Genomic DNA, 24,473 nt, shown 5'->3' with positions numbered 1-24,473 from the left:
GAATAAAAATGAAGACACAACATATGAAAACTTACGGTGTAGCGCCCAAAAGCAGTGTTCAGAAGGAAATTTATAGCTGTAAGTGTCTATAATAAGAAAGATCTCAAATCAACAACCTAACCTTCATTGGAATCATGTTGATTATAACTGATTTGAAGAAGGCCAAGTGAACTGAATAAGATCACTTGAACAGCATGTTTCTTGTAACTATCCTTATATTCTTCTCACAAAAGGTCTATAAAATATTTCTTTAAAATTGTTTTGTATCAAAATATTTGGAAAATTAGAAGCTTCTTTTTAACATGTATTGATATGACTTGAATTATTATTTTATGAAATTAAGAGCCCTATATACCCATAAATCTTTTCACATATCATTTAAGATTTAAAAAAAAAAAGGAAAAAAAAACTAACCTTCCACTTTAAGACACTAGAAGAGCAAACTAAACCCAAAGCAAGCAGAAAGAAGAAAACAACAAGTATTAGAGAAAAATTTAATGACAGAATAAAAAGAACAATTTTTAAAAATCCATGAAACCAAAGAATATCAACAAAATTGACAAACCTCTGGCAAGTCTGACCAAGAAAGAAAAAAAGCAAGGTGGGAAACCTAGATTTCACTACATGCAAACAGCACAATTCTATATTATGCAACATTACCAAGAGTCAGACACGAAAATATCCCCACATTTACTTGGACATATAAACTACCAAAAATTAACTTACCAAATAAAATTCTGAAATATCAGTGCAAGGCACTGTTTCATGCACTTAACTTGGATTTACAGACTTAATCCACACAGCCACCTTATGCGGCACATATACAGCTGATCTTTATTCACAAATTCCATATTTGCTACGTCACCTGCTCACTAAAATTTTTTGTAACCCCCCCAAATCAATATTTTTGCACTCTCAATGTCATTCAGAGACACAAGAAGGGTGAAAAATCTGAGTCCACTGACACACACATTCCCAACTGATGTTAAACAAGGCAACATTCTGCCCTATTTCAGCTCTCATACAGAGATGACCAGAGCATAGAGACTGTAGGAACAGGGCGGTGAAATGCAAGAAACTCCAGTTCTTCACCGTTTAGGAGAGTTTAAGTCATTTTCCCAAGAACAGAAAGCTAATGAGTGGAGGACTGTATAAGCCAAGGACACAGAGTAAAGAAACTGATGGTTGAATGAATTAAGAGTAGTTAAAAAGCTAAAAAGAAATAAAATGGAATCATAAAAAAGCAGCAGAACAATTGTAAAATGGAAACAAAGCACAGATGAGACAGACAGCAAACAGATAGTAAGATTACAAATTTAAATCTAACCATAACAATAATCATATTAAATATAAGTGTTCTAAATGCCCGATTTACAAGGCAGAGATTGGGCAAACAGTTTGGCAATTCCTCAAAAAGGTAAACATGGAATTACCATTAAGACCCAGCAATTCCACCCATAGGTATATATACCCAAAAGAATCAAAAGCAGGGACCACTCATAGGTATATACCCAAAGTATTGATCTATTGTACAAATACCTGTGCACCAATGTTCACAGAAGCATTATTCACCATAGTCAAAAGGTAAAAATAACTCGTGTTGGGATATCATTATACAGACTTAAAAATTAACAGTTATAGAATATATGTATCTTCAGGTTTTACAGATGCTCCCAAACTGTTTTCCAATAAAATTCATTGCATTTTCATACAATGGGTTCCACAGTGAAATACTACATAGTAACGAAACAAATTTAAATAAATCAAAGAAACATGAAATCTCATAAACACAGATACAAGAGAAAGTAGAGGTTACGGTACCATTTTTAACAATATAAGCATTACCAAAACTACTCTTTGCTATTAGAAGACAGGATTGTGGGGTGGCCACTGTCTAGAAGGGAGCAAAGGGAAACTTCTGGGGTATAAATACTATGATAATATTCTGTTTCATAATCTGGATGCAAGTCATACATTTTTATTTTGTGAAAATTAACAAACTATACACATAGTTATATAACTTCAATATATGAAGAGTCTAAACATTTAAGTGACTAGACGTGCATATATGTATTTGTGTATATATACTTCAATTAAAAGGTTTCCAAAATCCGAAAAAAAAGAGAAAGAAATTGATACATGCTAAACATGGATGAATCTTGAAAACACTATGCAAAATGAAAAAGTGAAATAAACCAAACAAAAAATGACAAATATAATTCCACTTATGTTAGCTCCTAGAATAGACAAATTCATAAGATAGAGAGTAGGGGAATAGACCATGTTAACACTAGTCAAAAGATCTGGTTATATTAATATTGGACAAAACAGACTTCAGAGCAAAGAATATTACCAAGGATAAAGGTCATTTTATAATGATAAAGGAGCACATTCAGGTACTTCCCTGGTGGCGCAATGGTTAGGAATCCGCCTGCCAATACAGGGGACACGGGTTCGACCCCTCGTCTGGGAGGATCCCACATGCTGCAGAGCAACTAAGCCCAGGAGCCACAACTACTGAGCCTGAATGCCACAGCTGTTCAGCCCGCATGCCACAACTACTGAAGCCCATGCGCCTAGAGCCCGTGCTCCACAACAAGAGAAGCCACCACGATGAGAAGCCTGCACACCGCAATGAAGAGTAGCCCCCGCTCGCCACAACTGAAGAAAGCCCACGTGCAGCAATGAAGACCCAATGCAGCCAAAAATAAATACATTTTTTTAAAAAGAAAAGTATCAAATCTTCAAAAAAAAAAAAAAGAAACACATTCATCAAGACGACCTAACAATCTTAAGCATTTATGCACTAATAAAAGAGTTTTAAAATGCAAGGAGCAAAAACCAACAAAACTGAAAGAAGAAACAGACAAATCCAAAAAAATTATAGAAGATTTCCATACCCCTATTCAGTATTGATAGAACAGGAGACAGAAAGTCAACGTGCTAGTCAAGTCTTCCATATCCTATCAACCAGCATGATAACATTTACAGAACACTCTACCCAACAACAGCAGAACTGTGTCTTTTTCAGGTCAAAATGAAACATTTACCAAGACCATATTCTGGGTCATAAAACAAATCAGTTAAGCTTTAAAATACGTAATTCAAATTATGGAAAGTTATGTTCTCTGACAAGGGAACTAAATTAGAAGTCAATAACAGAAAAAGAATGCCTGGAAAATCCCCCAAATATTTGAAAATTAAGGAACACTCTTCTGAATAACCAATGGGCCATAGAAGTCAAGGGGATATGAGAAAGTATTTTTTACTGAATGAAAATGAAAAGACAACATGTCAATGTTTGTGGTGTGCCACTGGAACAGCACCTAGCAGGCAGCTTATGGCACTCAACAGAAGCAACTCAAAGAAGCAGCATCAATACAATGACCTCAGCTTCTACCTTAAGAGGACAAGGAACACAAGCTAAACTCAAAATAAGCATAAGAAATAATAAAAATAAGAACAGAAGTTGATGAAGTAGAAAACAGGAAAAATAATGTAGAAAAATCAATGAAACCAAAAGCTAGTTCTCTGAGATCAGTCTAGCCAGACTGATAATGGAATAAAAGAGAAAGGACAAAATTAGTATCAGGAATGAGAGAAGTGGTATCACTACATTTTCTATTGATATTAAAAAGATAATAAGGAATACTATGAACAACCTTATAGCAACAAATTGGACAACTCAGAAGAACAAAATCTGTGTAAGATACAAACTACAAAAGCTCATTAAAAGAACAGACAGGGCTTCCCTGGTGGCACAGTGGTTGAGAGTCCGCCTGCCGATGCAGGGGACACGGGTTCGTGCCCTGGTCCGGGAAGATCCCACATGCCGCGGAGCGGCTGGGCCCATGAGCCTTGGCCGCTAAGCCTGCGCGTCCGGAGCCTGTGCTCCGCAACGGGAGAGGCCACAACAGTGAGAGGCCTGCATAGCGGGGGGGGAAAAAAAGATAATCTGAATACCCCTGTGTCTACTAAAAAAATTATATTTTTAGCTTAAACCTTCCCAGAAAACTTCAGGTCCAAATGGCTTCAATGATGAATTCTACCAAATACTGAAGGAAGAAATAATACCAATTCTACACAGACGCTTCCACAAAACTAAAGAGAGTATGTACCTCGCAACTCAATATGAGGCCGAGACTACTCTGATACCAAAACTGGACAAAAACATAAAAACACTATAGACAAACATCCCTTTTGAACACAAATGTAAAAATTCTCAATAAAATGTTAGCAGACTGACTCCAACAGTATATACAAATAATACACCATGACCAGGTGGGATTTATCCACCTGAAATGCAAGGTGTGTTAACATTTAAAAATCAATGTAATTCACCATGAAAAAAAACCCTAAAAAACAGAAAGCACAGTATGAACTAAAAGCATAATAAGACATCTCTAAGAAAACACAAGAAAAAATCTTGGTGACCTTGGCAAAGATTTCTTAAATATAACACAAAAAGCAGGAATACTGAGGAAAAAGAAAGAAAACAGACTACTAAAATTAAAAACTTTTGCTCTTCTTTGCACTAAGTAAAAAGACAAGCCACAGATTAAGGGAAAATATTTGCCAAAAAAAAAAAAAATCAATATGTAAGAAACTCTACAATTCAGTAAGACAAACAACCTAACTTAAAAATGGCCAAAAGATATGAATAGACACCTCACTCAAGAAGACATATGCAAAGCAAATAAGCACCCAAAAATGCTCAACATCATTTCTCATCAGGGAAATGCAAATTAAAACCACACTGAGATAACACTACACTAGAATGGCTAAAACTAGAAAAACTAACCATACTAAGTGTTGACAAGGAAGCAGAACAACCAGACCTCTCATACACCGCTGGTGGCAATGAAACGGTACAACCTCTTTGGAAAACAGTCTGGCAAGTTTTTCTTTTTAAATAATCAAACACCTACCATACAATGCAACCAATTCACTCCTAGGTATTTTCTCTAAAGAAATGAAAACATACATTCAGACAAAGATTTGTATACCAATGTTCATAGACATTTTTTAACAGCCGAATACTGGAAACAATCCAAACGTTCACCAATCAGGTGAATGAATAAACGTGATACATATGCACAACACTGAATACTATTCAAAAATAATAAGAAATACAACTACTGATATCAGTACTAACATGGATGACTTTCAAAATAATTATTCTGAATGAAAGTAACCAAGTCAGGTTAAAAAAAAAAAGAGTACATATTGTATAATTCTATTTATATAAAATTGTAGGATATGAAAACTTATCTATAGAGTCAGAAATAAATCAGTGGTTGACTAAAGATGGGCAGTGGGGAGGGGTTATGGGGAGGAACAACAAAGGGGCAGAAGGAATGTTTCAGAAGTGATGTTCATTATCTTGACTGTGGTGATGGGTTCATGAACATACACATATGTCAAAATGTATTAAATTGTACAGTTTAAATACGTGCAGTTTGTTCTAGGTCAATTATACCTCGGTGGAGAGGGAGGAGAGAACAGAGAGAAGAAAAATAAATCAATTTAGGAGAACCAGTATTCAGAGTTCAGAGAAAGCAGAGTAAAAGGAAAACAAGAAAAAAATCAAAGAGCATTTCCTAGAACTAAAGGACACAAGCCTCCAGACTCAGAGTCAGCCAAGCACTGATCAAAATGAACTGAAATTGTTTTTAAAAAATCTGTACCTAAGTACATAATTACAAAAGCTTATACCACCAAGGATAAAGATCTTTTAAAAATTCAGAAAGAAAAACAGATCAACTACAAAAGAATGAAAGCAAAACAACACAGAAACCAAGAGCATGGGCTTCCTGGTTTTGACACTGGCTCTGACATGTATTAGCCACAAGACCTTGAGTACCTTACTTAACCCCCTGTGTGCTTCATTTTCTCATCTGTAATAAGGAGGAGAAGGGGGGGGAGGAGAAATAGTTATGTGATTGTTATGAGGACTTAATAAATTCACCTGTGAAGTGCCTAGTACATGTTAAACACTACGTAACTGTTAGCTAAATAAATCACATTAACATTCAACTTCTCATCAACAATTCTGGATGACAGAAGTCAAAAGAACAACGCCTTCAAAGTTCTGAGGGAAAGTAATTTTCAAACTCTGCCTAGCTAATGATTATTCACGTATACAAGGGTAGAATGGACTTAGAAAGCTCACATACCACACACCACTTCTTAAGAACTCAAGTAAGAACAAAAACCAAGGACCGGTTTAAGCCAAGAGAGATAATGATTAGAAAACAGTACCTCTAACTGAAGAAATTTTTTAAAATCTCAGGAAGCGGCTTTCCAGCAAGTCTAAATAACCAGGTGTGACAGCAACAGAAATAAAGACTTCAAGCAGTCTCCAACTAGAAAGAGGACTCGACAGAATAACTGATGAAGGAAGAGTCTAGATGGGGAACGACATATAATGGGAAACAGGCAACACACAGAAAAAGACAAAAGTAGCACAAGAAAAGAAAGAGTCACAGTACACAACCTGAATCTACACAGCGACAATAATCACCAATACTATTCGATTTTTCATGTTTTGAAACAAACCTGTATAGCCAAAGCCCTGACAATGTAATTCTGGATGCCAACGAAACAAGAGCACAGCTGAGAAGCTTGGGATGAAGAGTAAGGAAACTGCAGTAGAAAAGCTAATACCTAACCTCAGAATGTGAAGAATCACGGGATACTTTGTAGAGGAGATGGAATAAAACAATAAAGGAATATTACTTAAATTTATCAAGTTTACCAATAGAAGAAATAAAAATAATGATTAGGAGGATGGGGAACGTGTGGGGAAGGGCACTGTGTAAGTGACTACAACCTCTTCTATCACAGCTAGAATTCAAAAGATACACCCAAAATCAATAAATCAAACGTAAGCAGGACATTTAGAGATAGAACCAAAAACAGTTTAAAGCAGTTATCACTGGAGAGTAGAAATGGGATAAGATGTAATTAAACTTTAAATAAAGTTTGATAAGAGTTTCAAAAGAAAAGGACATGAGCATTCAGTTTAACAGTTTCTCTTTGAGAAAAACACAGGGAGTACTGGAAATTCATCAGAACAAGAGTTTCGGTTCCTCCTAGGATAGAAACTAAGCAAAATCAAGATCTCACATCGAATGAACCCTGGAGATCCAACTACCTGTCTAAAAGACAAACAAACGAACAAACAAATCTCACTAGCCTAAGCAAAAAGTTCCCAGTGTCGACTAGGCACTTCCTTCAAAAACGAAGGGGTGGGGAACATAATGCGCCCCTGAACTTCCCAATCCGGAAATTCTCATTAAGAGTACAAAATCGAACTGGGACGGAAACAAGGAAACGACAAATACAAAACTCAAGAACGGCCAACAGTCTACGTAACACTAACAAACCAACAGCAAAAAGTGTATTGTCCAAGTGCATCCAGGAATTCTGAAAATGTCAAAGGCTTGCTGCCCAGCAGTCGGGCACCTAGACAGGGGCACTTAAGGGACTTCTGTCCTATCCTAGGCACTTCCGAGGTGCTGCTCTCTCCGTAGGACCTGACAACAGCAACAAATGGCCTCTCCCCTAGCAGAAAACCTTTCAGGCTAGGACAGGAAACGACAAAAAGCTGCCTCCCCTCCCCCCCCAGCATTACTTCACAAAGTGGTTAGAGGCTGGCAGGAGCACCGGCGCATCCCTAACCAGCTAACTCAGCAGACCAGCCGCGCGCTGCCCGACGGCCGGGGAGCCGCTTTCGAAACCCAAACCGTGCTAGCAGGGAAGAAACAAAGCCGTGGGCGGGGCCTTCCGCCGGGGAATCTGCGGACCGGGTAGGAGCATCCCTCCGCGAGCTCCGCCGCTCGGCCCTCGCCCCGCCCATGCCATCCCCGGAGCCCCAGTCCGAGCGCCCGCGCCCGGCGGGCCGCGGCTGCCGGGGTCGAACGCAGCGCGGGTCCCAGCACGACGCCCCCCGGGCGGGCGGCGGTCCTCAAGGACCGCGGCCTGGACGCGCCGGGGCTCCCGGCGCTGGCGTGGCGGCCTCCGGGCGCCTCCTCACCTTCTCTTCCACGCAGTTGACAATGATGGACGGGTACTTGCGGCTGAGCCAGCGAAAGAAAGCCGGGACTCCCATAGCGGCGGCGCAGCTGTAAGCGGCTGCCCGGCCCGCGGACGGACGTAACCAGAGAGACAGGCAGCAGCGGGCCACGGGCACTGGCACTTCCTCCCACGTGCACCCGGCGACAGGAAGTGAGGTAACGGCGCCGCCGCCTGGGAAGCCGGGAAGGAAGCTCCGGCCCGGCTGGGCGGGGCGGGGCGGGGCGGGCCTGGTCGGGGGCGGGGCCTGCCAATGGAGATGGCGGCGAGGGTAGCAGCCGGCGCGGCTCGGCGCGCGTCCTCTGCGGAGCCTCCTCTGCGGCCGGCGCCCCTCGGGCGGGATCCCTGCGCCCCGCAGGCCGCCAGGGAGCCTTGGCCGGTCTGGTCTCTTCCTCTTTCCCACCCATCTTCATTCACGTAGAATATAAGCATCTACACGCACTCGTTATTTCTGCTTCCTGCTTTCTCCCGGTTTTATGCCACAGTACGTATCTGGACTAGCAACCGTATTTTTAAAAAGTATTTTGCACTAATGATGGCTGGTTTGCATAAGTAACTCACTTTAAATAGTTGTAAAATGGAATGTACCGTTCAGCATGTAATTCAAGCATTCAGCTACATTTATGCGTATAAAATAATTACTGGTATCACCAGCATTTAATTGAGCGTTTACAATGTGCTAAAGCATTGGCTAAGGGATTCTCAAATTTGATCGTCACTTGGGCGTTCTGAGGGTGCTTTTATCATCTTCACGTTAACAGATGAGAAGGCCAGGTTGTAGAGGGGTTAAGTCATTTGCTTATTCACATAGCTTGTGTTTCAGTCCAGGTAAAGATCATTTAATCCTCTGTCCTTGCACTAACAGCATACTTTTGTCCTTTGTTTTCTGATGGCTTCAAATACATTTTTTTTCAACATATAAAAAGGAAGGTGTGGAAGGGGAGTTATTTATGTCCATTTGCTCAAGCCTGGAAGTCTGTCTCCCTGGAATCCCCTCTTGGCTTGATAAATCACACTCAATCCTAAAAGCTCACCTCAGGAGGCGTCTGTGAAAGCATTTCCCCCTACTACCTGGCATGCAGTATTCATGCCCCCTCTGTGGTCTGATGGCACTTTGTTTAAACTGCTGGTGTGGAAATTAGAGAAATGGTGAGCCCATATTTTCCTAAGGACAGTCAAAACTATTACCGGGAATTCTGTCTGTGGTGAAGTCCTTCATTTCTCCTAGAAACAGCCCCTCCTCAATATCTGGCTTTCCTGCGGAAGTATCTTATAGGAACACACGCCGCAAGCATTTTGGTACGGGGATGGGTAGCTGGACAAGCTTGGCCATTGAGAGCCCTTGCCCAGCATTTTTGAACTTCAAGCCATGAGGATGGTGAGGCAATCCCTCCCAGATGGTTGAAAGCCAAAAGATAAGAATGGGACTTACTGCCAGTCTGCAATGAGAGGAGCAGATTTAGTCCCTGGTTTCAGTGGGTTTTGAGTACAGCTAAATCCCTCTTCCTACAGTTTGGTTGGTAAACCTGTCCTTTAATTCCATGAGCCAACAAATGATCCTTTTGCCCTAAGATGTTTTGGGCTAAGTTCCTATCCTTCGCAAAGGAAAGAGTCTTCTGCCAATTCATATCCTATGTATTCCCTCTTCCCCCTCTTCTCCAGAAATCTCTCCCAGCACATGAGCCCAGACTGGTTCCTGCCTGCCCTCACCTTCCATAGCACTCCTTGACTTATAATACATGGTGTTGTGTCTTATATTGTTTCCTATCTCATCTGTGAACATCCTCTTTCCTCTAACATATCAGGATAAGCTAGGCTTTGCTGTGGTAATACGTAATGCCTGAAATCTCATCAGCTGACCATATGTGCAGTTGAGCTACCCTACAGGGCTGTCCTCCACGTGGTGACTCAGGGATCCAGCTGCTTTCATCCTGTGGTTCTGCCAGCTCAACACATGACCACCACAGCCACTACCAAAGGAAGACAGGGCAGGAGGGCTGCCCTGGATGTTTTGAAGGGCCAGGCTTGATGGTGGCTTACATAATTTCTACTTGCATCCGTTTGACCAAATCCCAGCCACATGGTCCCAACCCAGCTGAAGACAAGATTGGGAAATACAGTCTTTTGGAGTGCTCAAGAATAGGAACAGGAAACAGGATTGGTGAACACGCCTTATCTCTGCCACACTTTTTAATTAAGCTGCAAATCAAATTATTAAATATGTATTTAAGGTCCACAGCCCCTGCTGCCTGCCTGTGTTGGGCACCATTAGCAAAATAAATCATTGCTTTCAAAGAGCCTACCATCTGTAGCAAGGACAAGATACAACCACAGCATAATAAAGTCGCATTTTGACCTACAGTAAACAAGTCTCATACCACAGTGTACGATTAAAAATCCCAGATGAATTGCACAGACAATAACTGCTACAGACATTTTAAAAAGATAGAGATCTAGTCATCTAATAGGGAAATCAGAGATGATAAGGAGGAAGTAGAATGACAATGAGTCTTGAAATCTCAGTGAGATTGGATTGGAAAAAAAGGAGGTGTGTGTGGAAGGAGACACTGTGAGTTCCCTGGAAGCAGGGACATGTCTTTATGAATCTTGTTGTGGGCATCCAGTAGATTGTCAATATTTTTATTGAATTGAATTCTTAGAGCAGTAGTTCTCAAAATGTGATCCGGGGACCCCTAAGGTCCCAGAGACCTGTTCAGGGGGTCCATGAGGTTAAAACTATTTTCATAGTAATATTAAGATGTGATTTGGGGGACTTCCCTGGTGGTCCAGTGGTTAGGACTCCGTGCTTCCACTGCAGGGGGCATGGGTTCGATCCCTGGTCCGGGAACTAAGATCCCGCATGCCGAGCGGCGAGGTCAATAAAAAGATGTGATTTTCCCTCTTCACTCTCATTCTCCGAGTGTATTGTTCAGAGGCTATGTGATGTGATAGCTCAACAGATTGAATATCAGAAGGAGCTGTGACAACCCAGTTGTCTTCTATTAAGCCAGACACTGAAGAATTTCAAAAAATATGAAACAATGCCAATCTTCTCACTAATTTTGGGGCGTTTGGGAAAAATAGCTGTTTTATTAAAATATGTTACTTATGTTAGCATGTTATGGGTTTTTTGTTAAAGTGAATTAATAATTTTTTTTCTTTTTTGGCTGTGTCGGGTCTTAGTTGCGGCATACGGGATCTTTCATTGCAGCGCACGGGCTTCTTTCTATTTGTGGCGTGTGGGTTTTCTCTCTCTAGTTGTGGCACGTGGGCTCTCTCCTTGAGGCTGCAAGCTCAGTAGCTGCGGCGCCTGGGCTTAGTTGCGCCGCGGCATATGGGATCTTAGTTCCCTGACCAGGGATCGAACCAGCGTCCCCTGCATTGGAAGGCGGACTCTTTACCACTGACCACCAGGGAAGTCCCAATTAATAATTATTTATTTTAGTATTCTAAGCATTTTTAAATTTTCTCAGGTTTGATTTCTAACGTGGTAAATATTGACGGATATTATTACCTGAACAAAAACTCTTTGGGGTGCTCAATAATTTTGAAGAGTATAAAGGAGTCCCAAGGCCAAAAACTTTGAGAACCTCTGTCTTACGACACAGAAACAGAAATGGAATCGACAAGTTTCTGCTCTTAGAACCCATCCAAAGCTACTTTTTCAAATTTCTAGGATTCTGATATATTCAGATCTTGTCTTAAATGCTCCTTGCAGCACAAAACAATGTGCAATCATTATCACCAGGTGTAATTCACAGGTACAAATGAACATGATGTTGGTGAAAACATGTTTGTTCCTGTGCAGTCCTGTCCTCACTGAACTTAAGAATGCAGCTCAGAAAAAAAAAAAAAAAAAAGAATGCAGCTCAGAAATGTAGGTAATGCAGAAATGGAGATAACTGAAAGATGGATTTGTTAGGGCCTTAATCTGTACACACTGCTAAATGTATTCAGAAAGCTTATCTCCCTGTAAACTTTCTCAGTCTGTGCTTACACCTTAAGTTGACCAAAGGCATAAAACAATGAGCATCGTACCCCCAAAGTGTGTGAGAAAGGGGATCTGTAGTCACATGACTTTAGGAGCTCTGGGTTAAACTGAGTTAAGCAGACTACATTTCTGTGGCCACGTTAGAGCCTTTTGGCATGCCCCATCTCGCAATTTCTCTAACTACAAAAATCCTTTTTTTTTTTTTTTTTGCAAGGCCTTGTATCCCTCAGATACTTTTGGAGTGTATACAGTGTATACAGGCTGCAACTGACGTTTTTGCAAACTTTGGCTGTATGTAGTTCGGTTTCAAAGAACAGGATTTGACCAAAGCCACAAATCTAAATCCATACTTGTTATTACATGGATTTCAATGACAAATCCCGTGCTCTGAAATGTAACCCCAAACAGTCAAAGCCCGCCAGAATGTGATTCGCTTGTAAAGCAGGTATAAGACGTCCTAGGTCAGCACTATGAAAGGGTCCTGCTCCATTTCATTCCATAATATGACATTTGAGAAGATTCTGGCAGATTTCTGTTTAAGGCCACAGGTTGTATTGTCTCCTAAAGCAAAAGACAGGAAGTTGACGGAAGGCATATGTTTCAAGGAGTTGAACAGTAATAATTCCCTTCAGCGGTATAAATGGAGAAACTGGATGGAAAAGTCCTCCTTTAAAGGATGATAAAGTGTGAAGTACTAAGAAGTGTTGAAGGTATGACCTCAACCCTACAAGCTGATAAGCAGGCCCAGACTTTTATTTATAGTGACATGAGTGACATTTATCTGCCTTTCACTAGAACATCTAATCCACTTGTCAAGGTGTGTCTTAAGCGGACACCTGATTTCTGGTCAGAGTTGGCAGGCTTCGAATACAAATGTGACTGCCCTGGCTGAAATTCATGACTGAAAAAAATGGCGATATGAAATCATCGGGGAAATATATCAACTAGATTTCAGTTTGCCACAGAGAGGACATCACCTGAAGAGGGTATTGGCTTTGTGGTAGAAATTATGGTCTGTCAGTTAAAGTAGAAATGGGTCCAAAAGGGAGGGGATATCTGTATGTGTATGGCTGATTCATTTTGTTGTGCAGTGGAGGCTAACACAACATTGTAAAGCAACCATACTCCAATAAAAATTAATAAAAATAAATTAATAAAGTAGAAATGGAGATGAATTACTGAGGGGTTCACAAACCTCATTATCTCCCTACATAGTCCTTAAGTTCAATTATGATAGAGTTGTAGCTGTCTCTTCCTTATGCCAAATTGTTAACAGAGTCCAGTTTTAGGAACTGAAAATCAACATGAATCAAGAACATCCACAAAAACTGCCCGACTTCTCTGTAGGAACTAAGGGGGATCCAGGCTGTGGTTCTCTCTTCAGGGACTCGTAGTAGCAGACGATATGAGGTGTAATCACATTTAAAATTAAGTAGCAGTAAGCAATTTCAATAGCAGTACAAGAAAAGAAAAAACAAAGGCCATGGTTACTTCCAAACAAGTTAAACAGAACTTAACTCTAAGAGTTCAGAGGAGAGAAAGAAGAAAAGGCTGTTATGGGCAGGGAGTCAAGCAAGACTTCATGGAGAAAGTGGGACTGGGAACAAGTATTGAAGGAAGAGCCAGATAGGTAAGGTTTTCGCTAGAATGACATGCATTAATTAACTCCAGGCCACAGGGATCCCATCCCCCGGCACGCACACACGCACGCACGCACGCGCGCACGCACGCACGCACGCACACGCGCACGCACGCACGCACGCACACACGCACTCTCCTCTCCGTTCTGTCCACATGCTTCCCGGGCCGTGGCACCCACACTGCTGTCCATGGTGCTGCAGTGCGGGGCCTCTACCGTCACAGGCTGCAACTCACCTTCAGACAAGAGGACAAGCACCTTAGGAAGGTCTGTCTTGTTTCCTCTGCCTTGTATGGCATTTTGCCCAAATAGAGTTCTTTTTTTTTTAAACCAGCTTCGTTTGGGTATAATTTACATACATTAAAATACTTCCATTTAAGTTCAATGAATTTTGACAAATGGACGTACTTGGGAAACCAACACTACAACAAGGATATAGAACAATTCCATCACCCCCAAAAGTTCACTGTGCTCCTGTGCATGCGGTGGCAACTCCCTCCTCACCCCTGGCCTCAGGCAACTCTTAATCTGCACTTTGCCCCTATAGATTAGATTAGTTTTTTTCGTGAGTTTCCTATAAATGAAATCTACTGTTTATAGTCTTTTGTCTGACTTCTTTTCCTTGGTATAATGTTTTTGAAATTCATCCATGTTGTGTGAATCAGTCCTTTGTTTATCACTATGTAGATGTGCCACAATTTGTTGGTCCATTCACCTGTTGATGGATATTTGGGTTGTCTCCAGTGTTTTGGAATGAAGCTTCTGTGAACATCCATGTACAAGTTTTTTTGTGTGTGTTTGCAAATACACTTTCATTTCTTTGGAGCAAGCAAATACTGGGAATAAAGGCTGCTGGTAGGTATATGTTTAATGTTGTAAGAAATTAACGAACTGTTTTACAAATAGTCGTACCGTCTTACCTAAACATACATTTGATGATTATAAGAATGGCCTCCATGAGCATTCTTTTTTTTTGTTTCTGTTTTTGTTTTTGTTTTTGTTTCTTGCGTTACGTGGGCCTCTCACTGTTGTGGCCTCTCCCGTTGCGGAGCACAGGCTCCGGACGCGCAGACTCAGCGGCCATGGCTCACGGGCGCAGCCGCTCCGCGGCACGTGGAATCTTCCCGGACCGGGGCACGAACCCGTGTCTCCTGCATCGGCAGGCGGACTCTCAACCACTGCACTACCAGGGAAGCCCTGACCTTCCGTTTTTAATCAGTTGTTCTTCCCCTGAGGCCACACAGAAGATGGGAAGTAATCTGTCCTTTCCCAGTTCTTGCAGAGCTGCTTCCGTAGGAAGAAATAGGAAGACATCTGACTTCCCAGGTCCTGGTATAGCCTGAGGGGGTCCTGCAGCATTCTTTTTTCTGGAGGTTTCCTGGGGAAAGAGGGTCGCAGGCAGGAACTGGCTAAAACAGGGTCATGGTCCCTTTCCCTCTGGGCAGGAAGGGACTCCACCTTAAAGGACTGAGATCACAATAAACCTTTGAAAGTCCTTGTAAAACATTTTTAAAATGTGTAAACATTTATTAGAATAAAATATTGGCTCCCCCACGTGATGTGAGGGCAATGTAAGTGCCCCAGGAAACTTCAGAATCCTTCCTCACAATATCAAGAAGAAACTTGTGAATTTATTTGGCTTTGGGCAAGATAATGTGCAAACCGAGAATTATTACTATGGATATACCTGTTTCTTCACACAAAAAATCTTGCTTAATGCCAGGACTGGGGTTGGTAGCTCCCCTATATCCTGGACTCCCCTCTGTCTCTGGAGATGTCCTACTGCCTTGTCCACCAACAGAGGCAGGAAAGCCCTGGGTTTGCTTACTTTCACCCTCTTAACACCATTGCTGCAAAAAAATGTTATCTTCCTCTCTCTTCCCATGCCCAGGTCTCACTCTTTCTAAGCACCCCCTCCAGAATGATTCATCTCTACCCAGAAAAGATGCAGCGAAGACAGCATCATGGAGCCAGAGGTTCCCACAAGGGAAACGCACAGCTTGGAATTACTATGCAGAGAAATCAATGAGCCACCAAGAAATAAGAACTGAGAGAAGACCCACGAAGAAGCCAATATACCAAGTAGTGAGCACACTGGGTGTTGATGTGCGAGCATAAATGAAAATGTTATATGTGGAAGCTCTTACTCACCTGGACTAGTTTAGAATAGTGGTCACCACAAATTAGCAATGGCTCTCATCGAAACCTACAATCTGTGAAGGAGGTGGACCAGGAGAGGAGCAAAGAGTGGCCCAGGTAATAACCACAGCAGGACTTCTAGTCACGATCTTTTTCTCCAGTGAAATGCCTTTCGAGAATTCTTCATGTCTATGAAAACCAAATGCAACGAGTAACGCTTGGTGGCTCCTGGAGTTAAAAAAAAAACATTATAAGAGAAATTTGGGGGGCACAAATGGTGAACTTAGAATAGGGACTATATATTGGAGGGCGTTATGGAATTAATGCGAGTTGTCTTAAATATGATAATAGTACTGTGATTAGGTAGGATGTGGCCTTATTGTTCAGAGATGCAGGCTGGAGGATTAGATCATCAGGGAAGAAGAGGGGACCACAGGGGAAGGGAGAATGAAGGTAATGAGAAGCCCCGGCTGGGCTGCTCACGACCTCACTCAGCCAGACAGGAAACATGCGGTTTGGAGTATCTATCGGTGCACAAATCCACCAGCCCCCAACATAGAGGCTTAAAACAACAATTGCTTATTTGCTCCCAACGTGGACTTCGGGCAGGCAGCTCATCTTGGCTTCACGCAGACTCACCAGCTCTGGTGCTCACAAGGCTGGAGGCTGAACAGAACAACTTGCTGTTGGCTGGGTTCCTCAGTTCTCGTCCACGTGTCAAGGCCTGCGTGGGCTCCCTCACAGCTCAGTGTGGGCTCAGAGCAGCCAGACTTCTGACACGAGCTCTGGCTTCCCTCAAAGTGCCAAAGTGGAAGCCGCCAGACCTTCCTAGGCTTGAGGCCTGGAACTGGTGCCGTGTGGATTCTGCCTCAGGTCATAGGGCCAGGCCAGATTCAAAAGACTTAAATACCAGGGGGAGAGGGTCACTGGGGGCCACTAGATGGACAGTTCACCACACACAGGGATGTGGGGCTGTGGCCAGCGGCAATTTCCTATAGGCCAGCCAGCAACCACAGGAACAGGGCACATGAGAGATGGCTGTGTTTCAAACACCTTCGGCTCCTTGATTACATCAGGGCTGCTGAAGCGCAGAGATCAAACTGCTCCATGAAAAAAAGGGTGAACAAGCGTTTCCTTATGCAGCACCTCCCCAAGAATTTCAGAAGCTCATATGCGTGGGAGGTTTAACATAAAGTGTTTCCTGAATCTATCTGACCATGGTGCACACTTAAAAAAAAAAAAAAAAAAAGGACTATCATTTGGTACATTAGGACTGTAATGACTCCAATTTAGTTGGTGTTTTCTTTTAATTTTAACACTTTAAAAAATTGTGGTAAAATACACATAACAGAAAATTTACCATCTTCACCTTTTTTAGAGGTGTTAAGTACATTCATATTGCAGTATAACCATCACCACTGTCCCATCTCCAGAGCTCTTCATCTTGCAAAACTAAAACATTAAACACTAACTCCCCTTTTCCCTCTCCTCCCAACCTCCCAGGAGCCACCATTCTACTTTCCATCTCTATGAATTTGACTACTCTAGGGAACTCATATGAGTGAAATCATACAGCATCTGTCTTTTTGTGACCAGCTTATTTATAGCCACCTCTGCTCTCTTTTGGTTGCTCTCTGCATGGAGTATCTTCTTCCATCCTATCACTTTCAACCCATTTGTGTCTTTAAATCTAAATTGAGTCTCTTGTATGCAGCATATAGTCGGACCATGTTTTTTAAAATCCATCCTGCTGATCTCTGTCTTTTGATTGTAGAGGTAAATTTGTTTACATTTAAAATAATTACTGATAAGGAGAGACTTACTTGTATCATTTTAACTTTTTTTTTCTATATGCCTTATAGCTTTTTTGGTGCCTCATTTCTTGCATTACTGGTTTCTTTTGTGTTGAGTTGAATTTTTGCAGTGAAATGTTTTAATTCCCTTCTCATTTCCTTTTGTGTATATTCTGTAGCTATTTTCTTTGTGGTTACCACAGGGATTACATTTAACATCCTAACATTATAGCACCAGTTGGAATTTATGCCAACTTAACTTCAATAACATAAAAAAAAAAAAAAACTCTGCCCCTAAACAATTCTGTCCCCACCCCTTTCAGTTACTGATGTTACAAAAATGTCTTTACACGTTGTGTGTCCAAAACATAAACTAGTAATAATTTTTTATGCATTAATTTCTTACATTGTGTATAAGACAAAATGTGGAATTACAAACAAAAGTTATAATAATAGCTTTTAAGCTAATATTTTAAAAAATGTATTAGTCTCTTCAATCATGTAGAATATAAAAAATTGAGTTACAAACCAAGGTTAAAATAATACTAGTGTTTACAATTGCCCACATCTTTATCTTTACTGAGATCTTGATTTCTTCATATGGCTTCAAGTTACTGTCTAATGTCCTTTCATTTCAATCTGCAGGATTCCTTTTAGCATTCCTTGCAGGAAAGTTCTAGCGGCAACCAACTTTCTCAGCTTTTGTTTATCTGGGAATGTCTTCATTTCTCCATCACTTTTGAGGGACAGTTTTGCTGGGTATAAGATCCTCGGTTGACACTTTTTCTTTCAGTACTTTGAATATAACAGCCCCACTGCCTTCTGGGCAAAAGTTTCTGGTGAGAAATCTGCTGATAATCTTACTGAGGATCGCTTGTATGTGATGCATTACTCTTCTCTTGCTGCTTTTAAGATTCTCCTTTTGTCTTGGCTGTTCTATAGCTTGATTATAATGGGTCTTGGTGTGGGTCTCTTTGAGTTCATCCTATTGGAGTTTGCTGAGCTTCTTAAATGTTTATAGTCATGTCATTCATCAAATTTGGGAAAATTTCGGCCACTATTTCTTCAAATAATCTCTTTGTCCCTTCCTCTCTCTCTCTCTCTCTCTGTCTCTCTCTCTCTCTCTCTCTCTCTCTCTCTCTCTCCTCTTTCTCGGATGCCCACAATGTTGGTCCAGTCTATGGTGTCCCACAGGTCCCTTAGGCTCTGTTCACTTTTCTTCAATTTTTTTTTTTCTGTTCTTCAGTCTCAATAATTTCAAATTGTCCTATTTTCGAGTTCACTGATTTTTTTTTTCTTCTGGCTGCTCAAATATGCCTTTGAATCCCTCTAGTGAATTTTTACTTTGTTATTGCACTTTTCAGCTCCAGAATTTCTTTTTAGTTTCTTTTTTGATATTTTCCATTTCGCTCATACATGTTTTCTTGACTTTCTCCATGTCTTCCATTAGTTCTTTGAGCATCTTTAAGACAGTTGTCTTTGTCATCTAGCAATTCTGCCATCTGGTCTTTCTCAGTGATGGTTTCCGTCAGGTTCTTTCTTCCTTTGAACAGGCTGTTCTTTCCTGTACACCTTGTGAATTTTTTGTTGAAAACTGGACATTTGAATCTAGTAATGTAGTAACTCTGGAAATCAGATTCTCCCCCTTCCTCAGGATTTGCTGCATTTTGGTTTTGTTTTGTTGCTTGTTGTAAGCTGTGTCTCTGGTGGGGATAAGCCTGAGGTATAAACGTTGATCTTCTCAGGTCTTTTTTTAAACCTGCATATTTCCTTGGGCATGTACCTTTCTCTGGTCTTGTGTGTTGACTTTATAAACTCCCCTGTATTTGTGGTTTATTTTCAAAATCCTAGACTTTAAATGTCTGGCTCCCAAAAGGGAAAAGCAGAAAAATGAATGGAAGGGGAAAAAAGGGGTGCTGGCCCTTTAATTCCCTTGGAAGTTGCTTCAGCTGGAGGGGGAGGGGCTTGCAACACCGAGGAGGGGTTCCACATGGGCCACCTGCCTATGTTTCTGCACCTCCAAGATCAGAAGCAGCAATCAGCAATCAGAACACAGAGCCCCAATTTTTGGAGGTCAAGATCCCTATTGCCCACTCTGGCTCCCCAAAGCTGCCCATAAGCTGCTCCAGGAACTCATGCACAGCTGCCTGCCATGTGGCTAAGGGTCGGGGGTGGGTATCAGCCACTATGCTGGGAGCTGAAATTGGCTGGAATTAACTGCAGTTTACCATCCAAACCCTCCCCTGGAAGTTGCAAGCCTTTGGCTAGGCTCCAGAATTCAAAGGCAGTTACAACAGCCACATCCTGCCAGTGCAGTTGTAGTCTGGGCGAGGAGACAGAGTCCTGGGGCTTCCTACCCCACCACCTTCCCTCTCTCCTCCTTTTTGGCCTCTTGTCCTCCAGGCGTGGAGGATGAGTTTCTCATTGGATCATAATCTTGGCTTTTCTGCTGCCTGTCCTCAGTGCCAACATGGCACCTGTCCCCTGATTCTCATGATGTACATTAATAGTTTTTCTTCTCCCACATCCTCCCAAGGGGATTTGCTGAGGTTCAAGGTCACCTTAGCTCAGAATGTGAGACATGAGAGCCTAACATGAGCTCTCTTGTTATAAGAACATTCTAATTTCTCACAGGTAAAAATGATCACCTGGTCATGAACCTCCCTTGGCACACGCATGCCTGGAACTACTGAGCTCTCAGCGTCCACTTGCCAAACTCCTATTGGTTCTCTGAGACTCACCCCAAAGGTAATGTCCTGATTGAATCCATACACAGTCTATCCAATCCTTTAGGTGTGTTTCCACAGAACAGCAAATAATACCATTAGATAATATTTACTGCGTGCCTTTGTTAAGTGAGCGATTGAATAAATCGTTACTTCTTATATTATTGCCAAAATATCTATGAGAAATGTTTGCACTGGAGACCAGATGCAGGCACCTCTGAAAAGGGAGAAAGAACTAGTCCTTGGCAAACATTGGGACAAGGATGCAAGACTGACAGCTTTCCCGTGGCTCTGGAGGGAGTGATGTGGTCTCTGCTTTCGGTTGATTTCATACCGTTGGCGTAAGTACACTCACAAGTGCTAGGAAGGCCTGGCAACGGGACCCTGCAAACACCACTTAGTAAACTACTACGGTGATTAAACTGCAGGATGCCGCAGAGTGCCTTCTTAGCTCTTTTCTCTAGCATGTCCCCTCAGTTGGGAAGCATCCGGCTTTAAATTGGGGAAAGCAGGAGATGGCAGGCGTCCTGTCCATCAGCATCATCTGTCACCATCTTTGAGCTGCCAGCATGACAGCTGGGGAAGAGTGGGTTCAAGTTGACTGGCAGAACGTTTTACATCGAATGAGTTTGTGTGGAATAACTATAATAAATAAGGCTCTAGAGGAACCCGGTTATCACTTGCATTCCAAAAGTGAGATATGGCCTCACCAGGAGCTCACAGAGCCATCTGTTGTCAAATAGTCTTTGTGTCAAAGGCTGGACTGGCCTGAGGAAATGGAAAACATCAGCAGAGGAAAGCAAATGACGACACTGTGTCTTTTCAAAAAGATTTACAGGGAGCCACCTCCAGGAGCCAGAGATTTCCAGATGATTTTGAAATAAATACATAAAACCACTACCCAAAGCGGTGAGACTTGAAATCCTGGCTGCTGAATGCTAATGAGTCTTCCCACTGGATAAGTTCAGTTTCTGTCACTCGGGGTACGTTCTTGAGTAATATAATCCTTATCTGCTTGGATTTGGGGCTGGGATTACTGTGATCTCCTTTAATGTGTTTTTGCCAGTTTGATATATCAAAATCCGATCGTCCCCGAAGCACACTCTGCTGATGACACTACCGCTGGTGACAGGAACACTGAAAGTGGATGAAATCTTGAGAATTGGAGAAAAGCTGTAGGGATTTGTGGTTGTTTGGTTTCCTCGTGTTTTTTTTGTTGAGGAAAAGGAGGAGGGAACTCACAAGCTGACACGATAGAGAATTGGGCGTAAACAACACCTCATGGGTCAATAGCACAACCACCAGCTGAGCGCCGCAGACCACATGTTGATGGGAACGTCTGGGAGGGCAGAGAGGCACTCTGGCCATTGGAAAAGGAAATGCATTAGAAGAGCAATTCATTGAGATGAAAAGTTCAAGGCTAGCCAAGTCCCAGGGGCAGCAAACGTGTGAGATTTGATGACCTTATCTGCATAAGGTCTTCAGCCTGGACTGGCCCTGGTAAGGTTTAGTCCTGGAGGATGTGCGAGGTCCCACTGTGATGGGAGACCCTGCAGTGGCTGCCCTTGGGAATTACAGGGGTGGGTCCCTAGGGTCAGAGTTCAGTGAGGCCGACTTTGGTGGTTCAAACTCACAGAATTCGCCTCTGATCGGGTTTCCCTGTTTGGAACAATCCTTCCCCAGTGTATACCTGGACCAGGACCAGTGGACATTTACAGCACGGATGGCAGGGTGGTCCCCACCTCCATCTGCCCCCTTCAGGGCGCCTCACTGTGTGGCAGAGGCTGCAGAGCTGAAAACGGTACCCTCCAGCCTCGACTAGAGCTCGGCTGTGATTTAGGGAGGTCCTACCAATCAGACGGACCTGTGTAAGACTTGGAGACTGGTTTCGTTCTGGTGGCCAGTAACGGGAGTTATTGCATAATGGGGACAGAGTCCCAGCTGTACAAGACAAAAAGAGTTCCGGAGACGGACGGTGATGACGGCTGCACAGCAAGGTGAATGTCCTTAATGCCACTGAACCATACACTTAAAAATGGGTAAGGTGGTAAATTTCATGTTATGTGTATTTTACCACGATTAAAAGTTGTTTTAAAAAAATTTTTTTTGGCCTCGAGGCTTGCGGGATCTTAGTTCCCTGACCAGAGATTGAACCTGGGCCCCCGGCAGTGAAAGCGTGGAGTCCCAACCACTGGACCACCAGGGAACTTAAAAAAAAAATTTTTTTTAATTAAAAAAGAAATCATTCCACTCTTGTGCATATATTAAAAGGAAAATATAGGCCGAATCAATAAGTTAATGCTTTTCTAAAACTCACGCATGTGTAGAACTTACTCCTTCTAAATCACTTTTTGATTCAGAGTCACTGATGCCAAGGTTTACCAGCATCACCAGTCTCAGTACCACGAGCAGCGCAGCGAGGGTGAGGCAGCATTTAAGGCCGCTCCATCGTATCCAGGATGTTCATCCAGGTTCCTGACGCCCATTCTGCAAGTACTGATGCATCAGCGACACCCACGCCCTGACTGCTGACCGGCCAGCACGGCATAGCCCAATCTCAGAGTTGTTAAAACATGGAGAAACAGCGTGTGCCAGAAGCAATGAAATACTCCACTTTTATTAGCTGGCCTGGATGAGCCTAAAATGAGGCTGCCAAAATGCTCCCTCTAAATGGAAATCTCGTCCCCTGTTTAAAACCCTTCAATGGCTTCCGAACATTGACCAAATGAACAAAGTCCAAACCCCTCTGCGTGGGATACAAAACTCTTCACGACCTGTTTCTTTAAAAAATTATTAATTATTATTATTATTATTTATTTATTTATTTTTGCAGTATGCAGGCCTCTCACTGCTGTGGCCTCTCCCGTTGCGGAGCACAGGCTCAGCAGCCATGGCTCACAGCCCCGCGGCACGTGGGATCTTCTCAGACCGGGGCACGAACCCGTGTCCCCTGCATCGGCAGGCGGACTCTCAACCACTGCGCCACCAGGGAAGCCCATTATTAATTATTTTAAGCACACAAACATGTAGAGAACAACATAACATAAATAATGTGGCGCAAGCAACCAGATTGGACAAATACGACAAATGTTTGCACTTTGCCATATTTGCCTAGAATATTTGCTTTTTAATCTAAAGGAATAAGCTGCTCCTGGTGCATCGATGTACTCTGTAGGCACTGCTCATCCTATTGTCCTCTTCCTCCCAGGGCCAATCGCTCCCTGGAAGATGTGACACATCCCTTCCATCCATGTTTTACACTTTCACTTTAGCTGAACCCTTTCCTCCCTCCCTGTAATAACACACTGGATTGTTTTGTGTTTTTCACTTTTACGTATATTTTATTAACTGTCTAAATCCTCCAGCAATGTGTGTTTCTCATCGTTTTCCTGTTGGTGGGCACTAATATTTCCCAATTTTTACTATTTCAAACAACAGGGCAGTTAACATTTTGAGCATGTCTCTTTTGTATGATAGTGAGAGTTTCTCCACAGCAGCTTTGTTAGTAGAAATATAATAAAGCCCCAAATGAGAGTTATATATGTAACATAAAATGTTCTAGTAGCCACATTAAAAAATATAAGAAACTGATGAAATTAATTTTAATAACATATTTTAACCCAACATAGCCAATATATCCATTTCAACATATATCCAATATGTTAATGAAACACCTTACAGTATTTCTTTAAAAAAAAAATTATTTATTTATTTTTGGCTGCGTTGGGTCTTCGTTGCTGTGCGTGGGATTTTTCTAGTTGCAGCGAGCGGGGGCTGTTCATTGCAGTGTGCACGGGCTTATTGCGGTGGCTTCTCCTGTTGCGGAGCACAGGCTCTGGGCATGCTGGCTTCAGTAGTTGCAGCACGCGGGCTCAGCAGTTGTAGCTCGTGGGCTGTAGAGCGCAGGCTCAGTAGTTGTGGTGCACAGGCTTAGCTGCTCTGCGGCATGTGGGATCTTCCCGGATCAGGGATCGAATCCGTGTACCCTGCATTGGCAGGCGGATTCTTAACCACTGTGCCACAAGGGAAGTCCAGTATTTCTTTCATAAAGTCTTCAAATCCAAAACAAATTTCTCAGTTTGGATGAGCCACATTTCAAGTGCTCAAGA

General features: G+C 42.3%; 1 protein-coding gene across 2 annotated transcripts in view; it reads right to left on the bottom strand.

Moving 5' to 3' along the window:
* The window catches only part of XRN2 (5'-3' exoribonuclease 2), an 80,037-nt gene extending 71,831 nt beyond the window's left edge, over positions 1–8,206 (bottom strand). The window contains exon 1 of one of the 2 annotated variants that reach the window (XM_007454531.1): positions 8,039–8,206. In XM_007454531.1, the coding sequence (XP_007454593.1) occupies positions 8,039–8,113 (75 nt within the window). In that variant the 5' untranslated portion in view covers positions 8,114–8,206. The remainder of the gene's footprint in view (positions 1–8,038) is intronic. The other variant, XM_007454532.1, reaches the window with a different exon arrangement.
* Positions 8,207–24,473: the final 16,267 nt, after the last annotated feature.

The sequence above is a fragment of the Lipotes vexillifer genome, unplaced genomic scaffold (assembly GCF_000442215.2).
Source record: "Lipotes vexillifer unplaced genomic scaffold, Lipotes_vexillifer_v1.1 scaffold365, whole genome shotgun sequence".
In the NCBI taxonomy this organism is placed as follows: Eukaryota; Metazoa; Chordata; class Mammalia; order Artiodactyla; family Lipotidae; genus Lipotes; species Lipotes vexillifer.
Note: the sequence above shows the minus strand (reverse complement) of the source record. Positions and strands in the feature narration are given on the sequence as shown.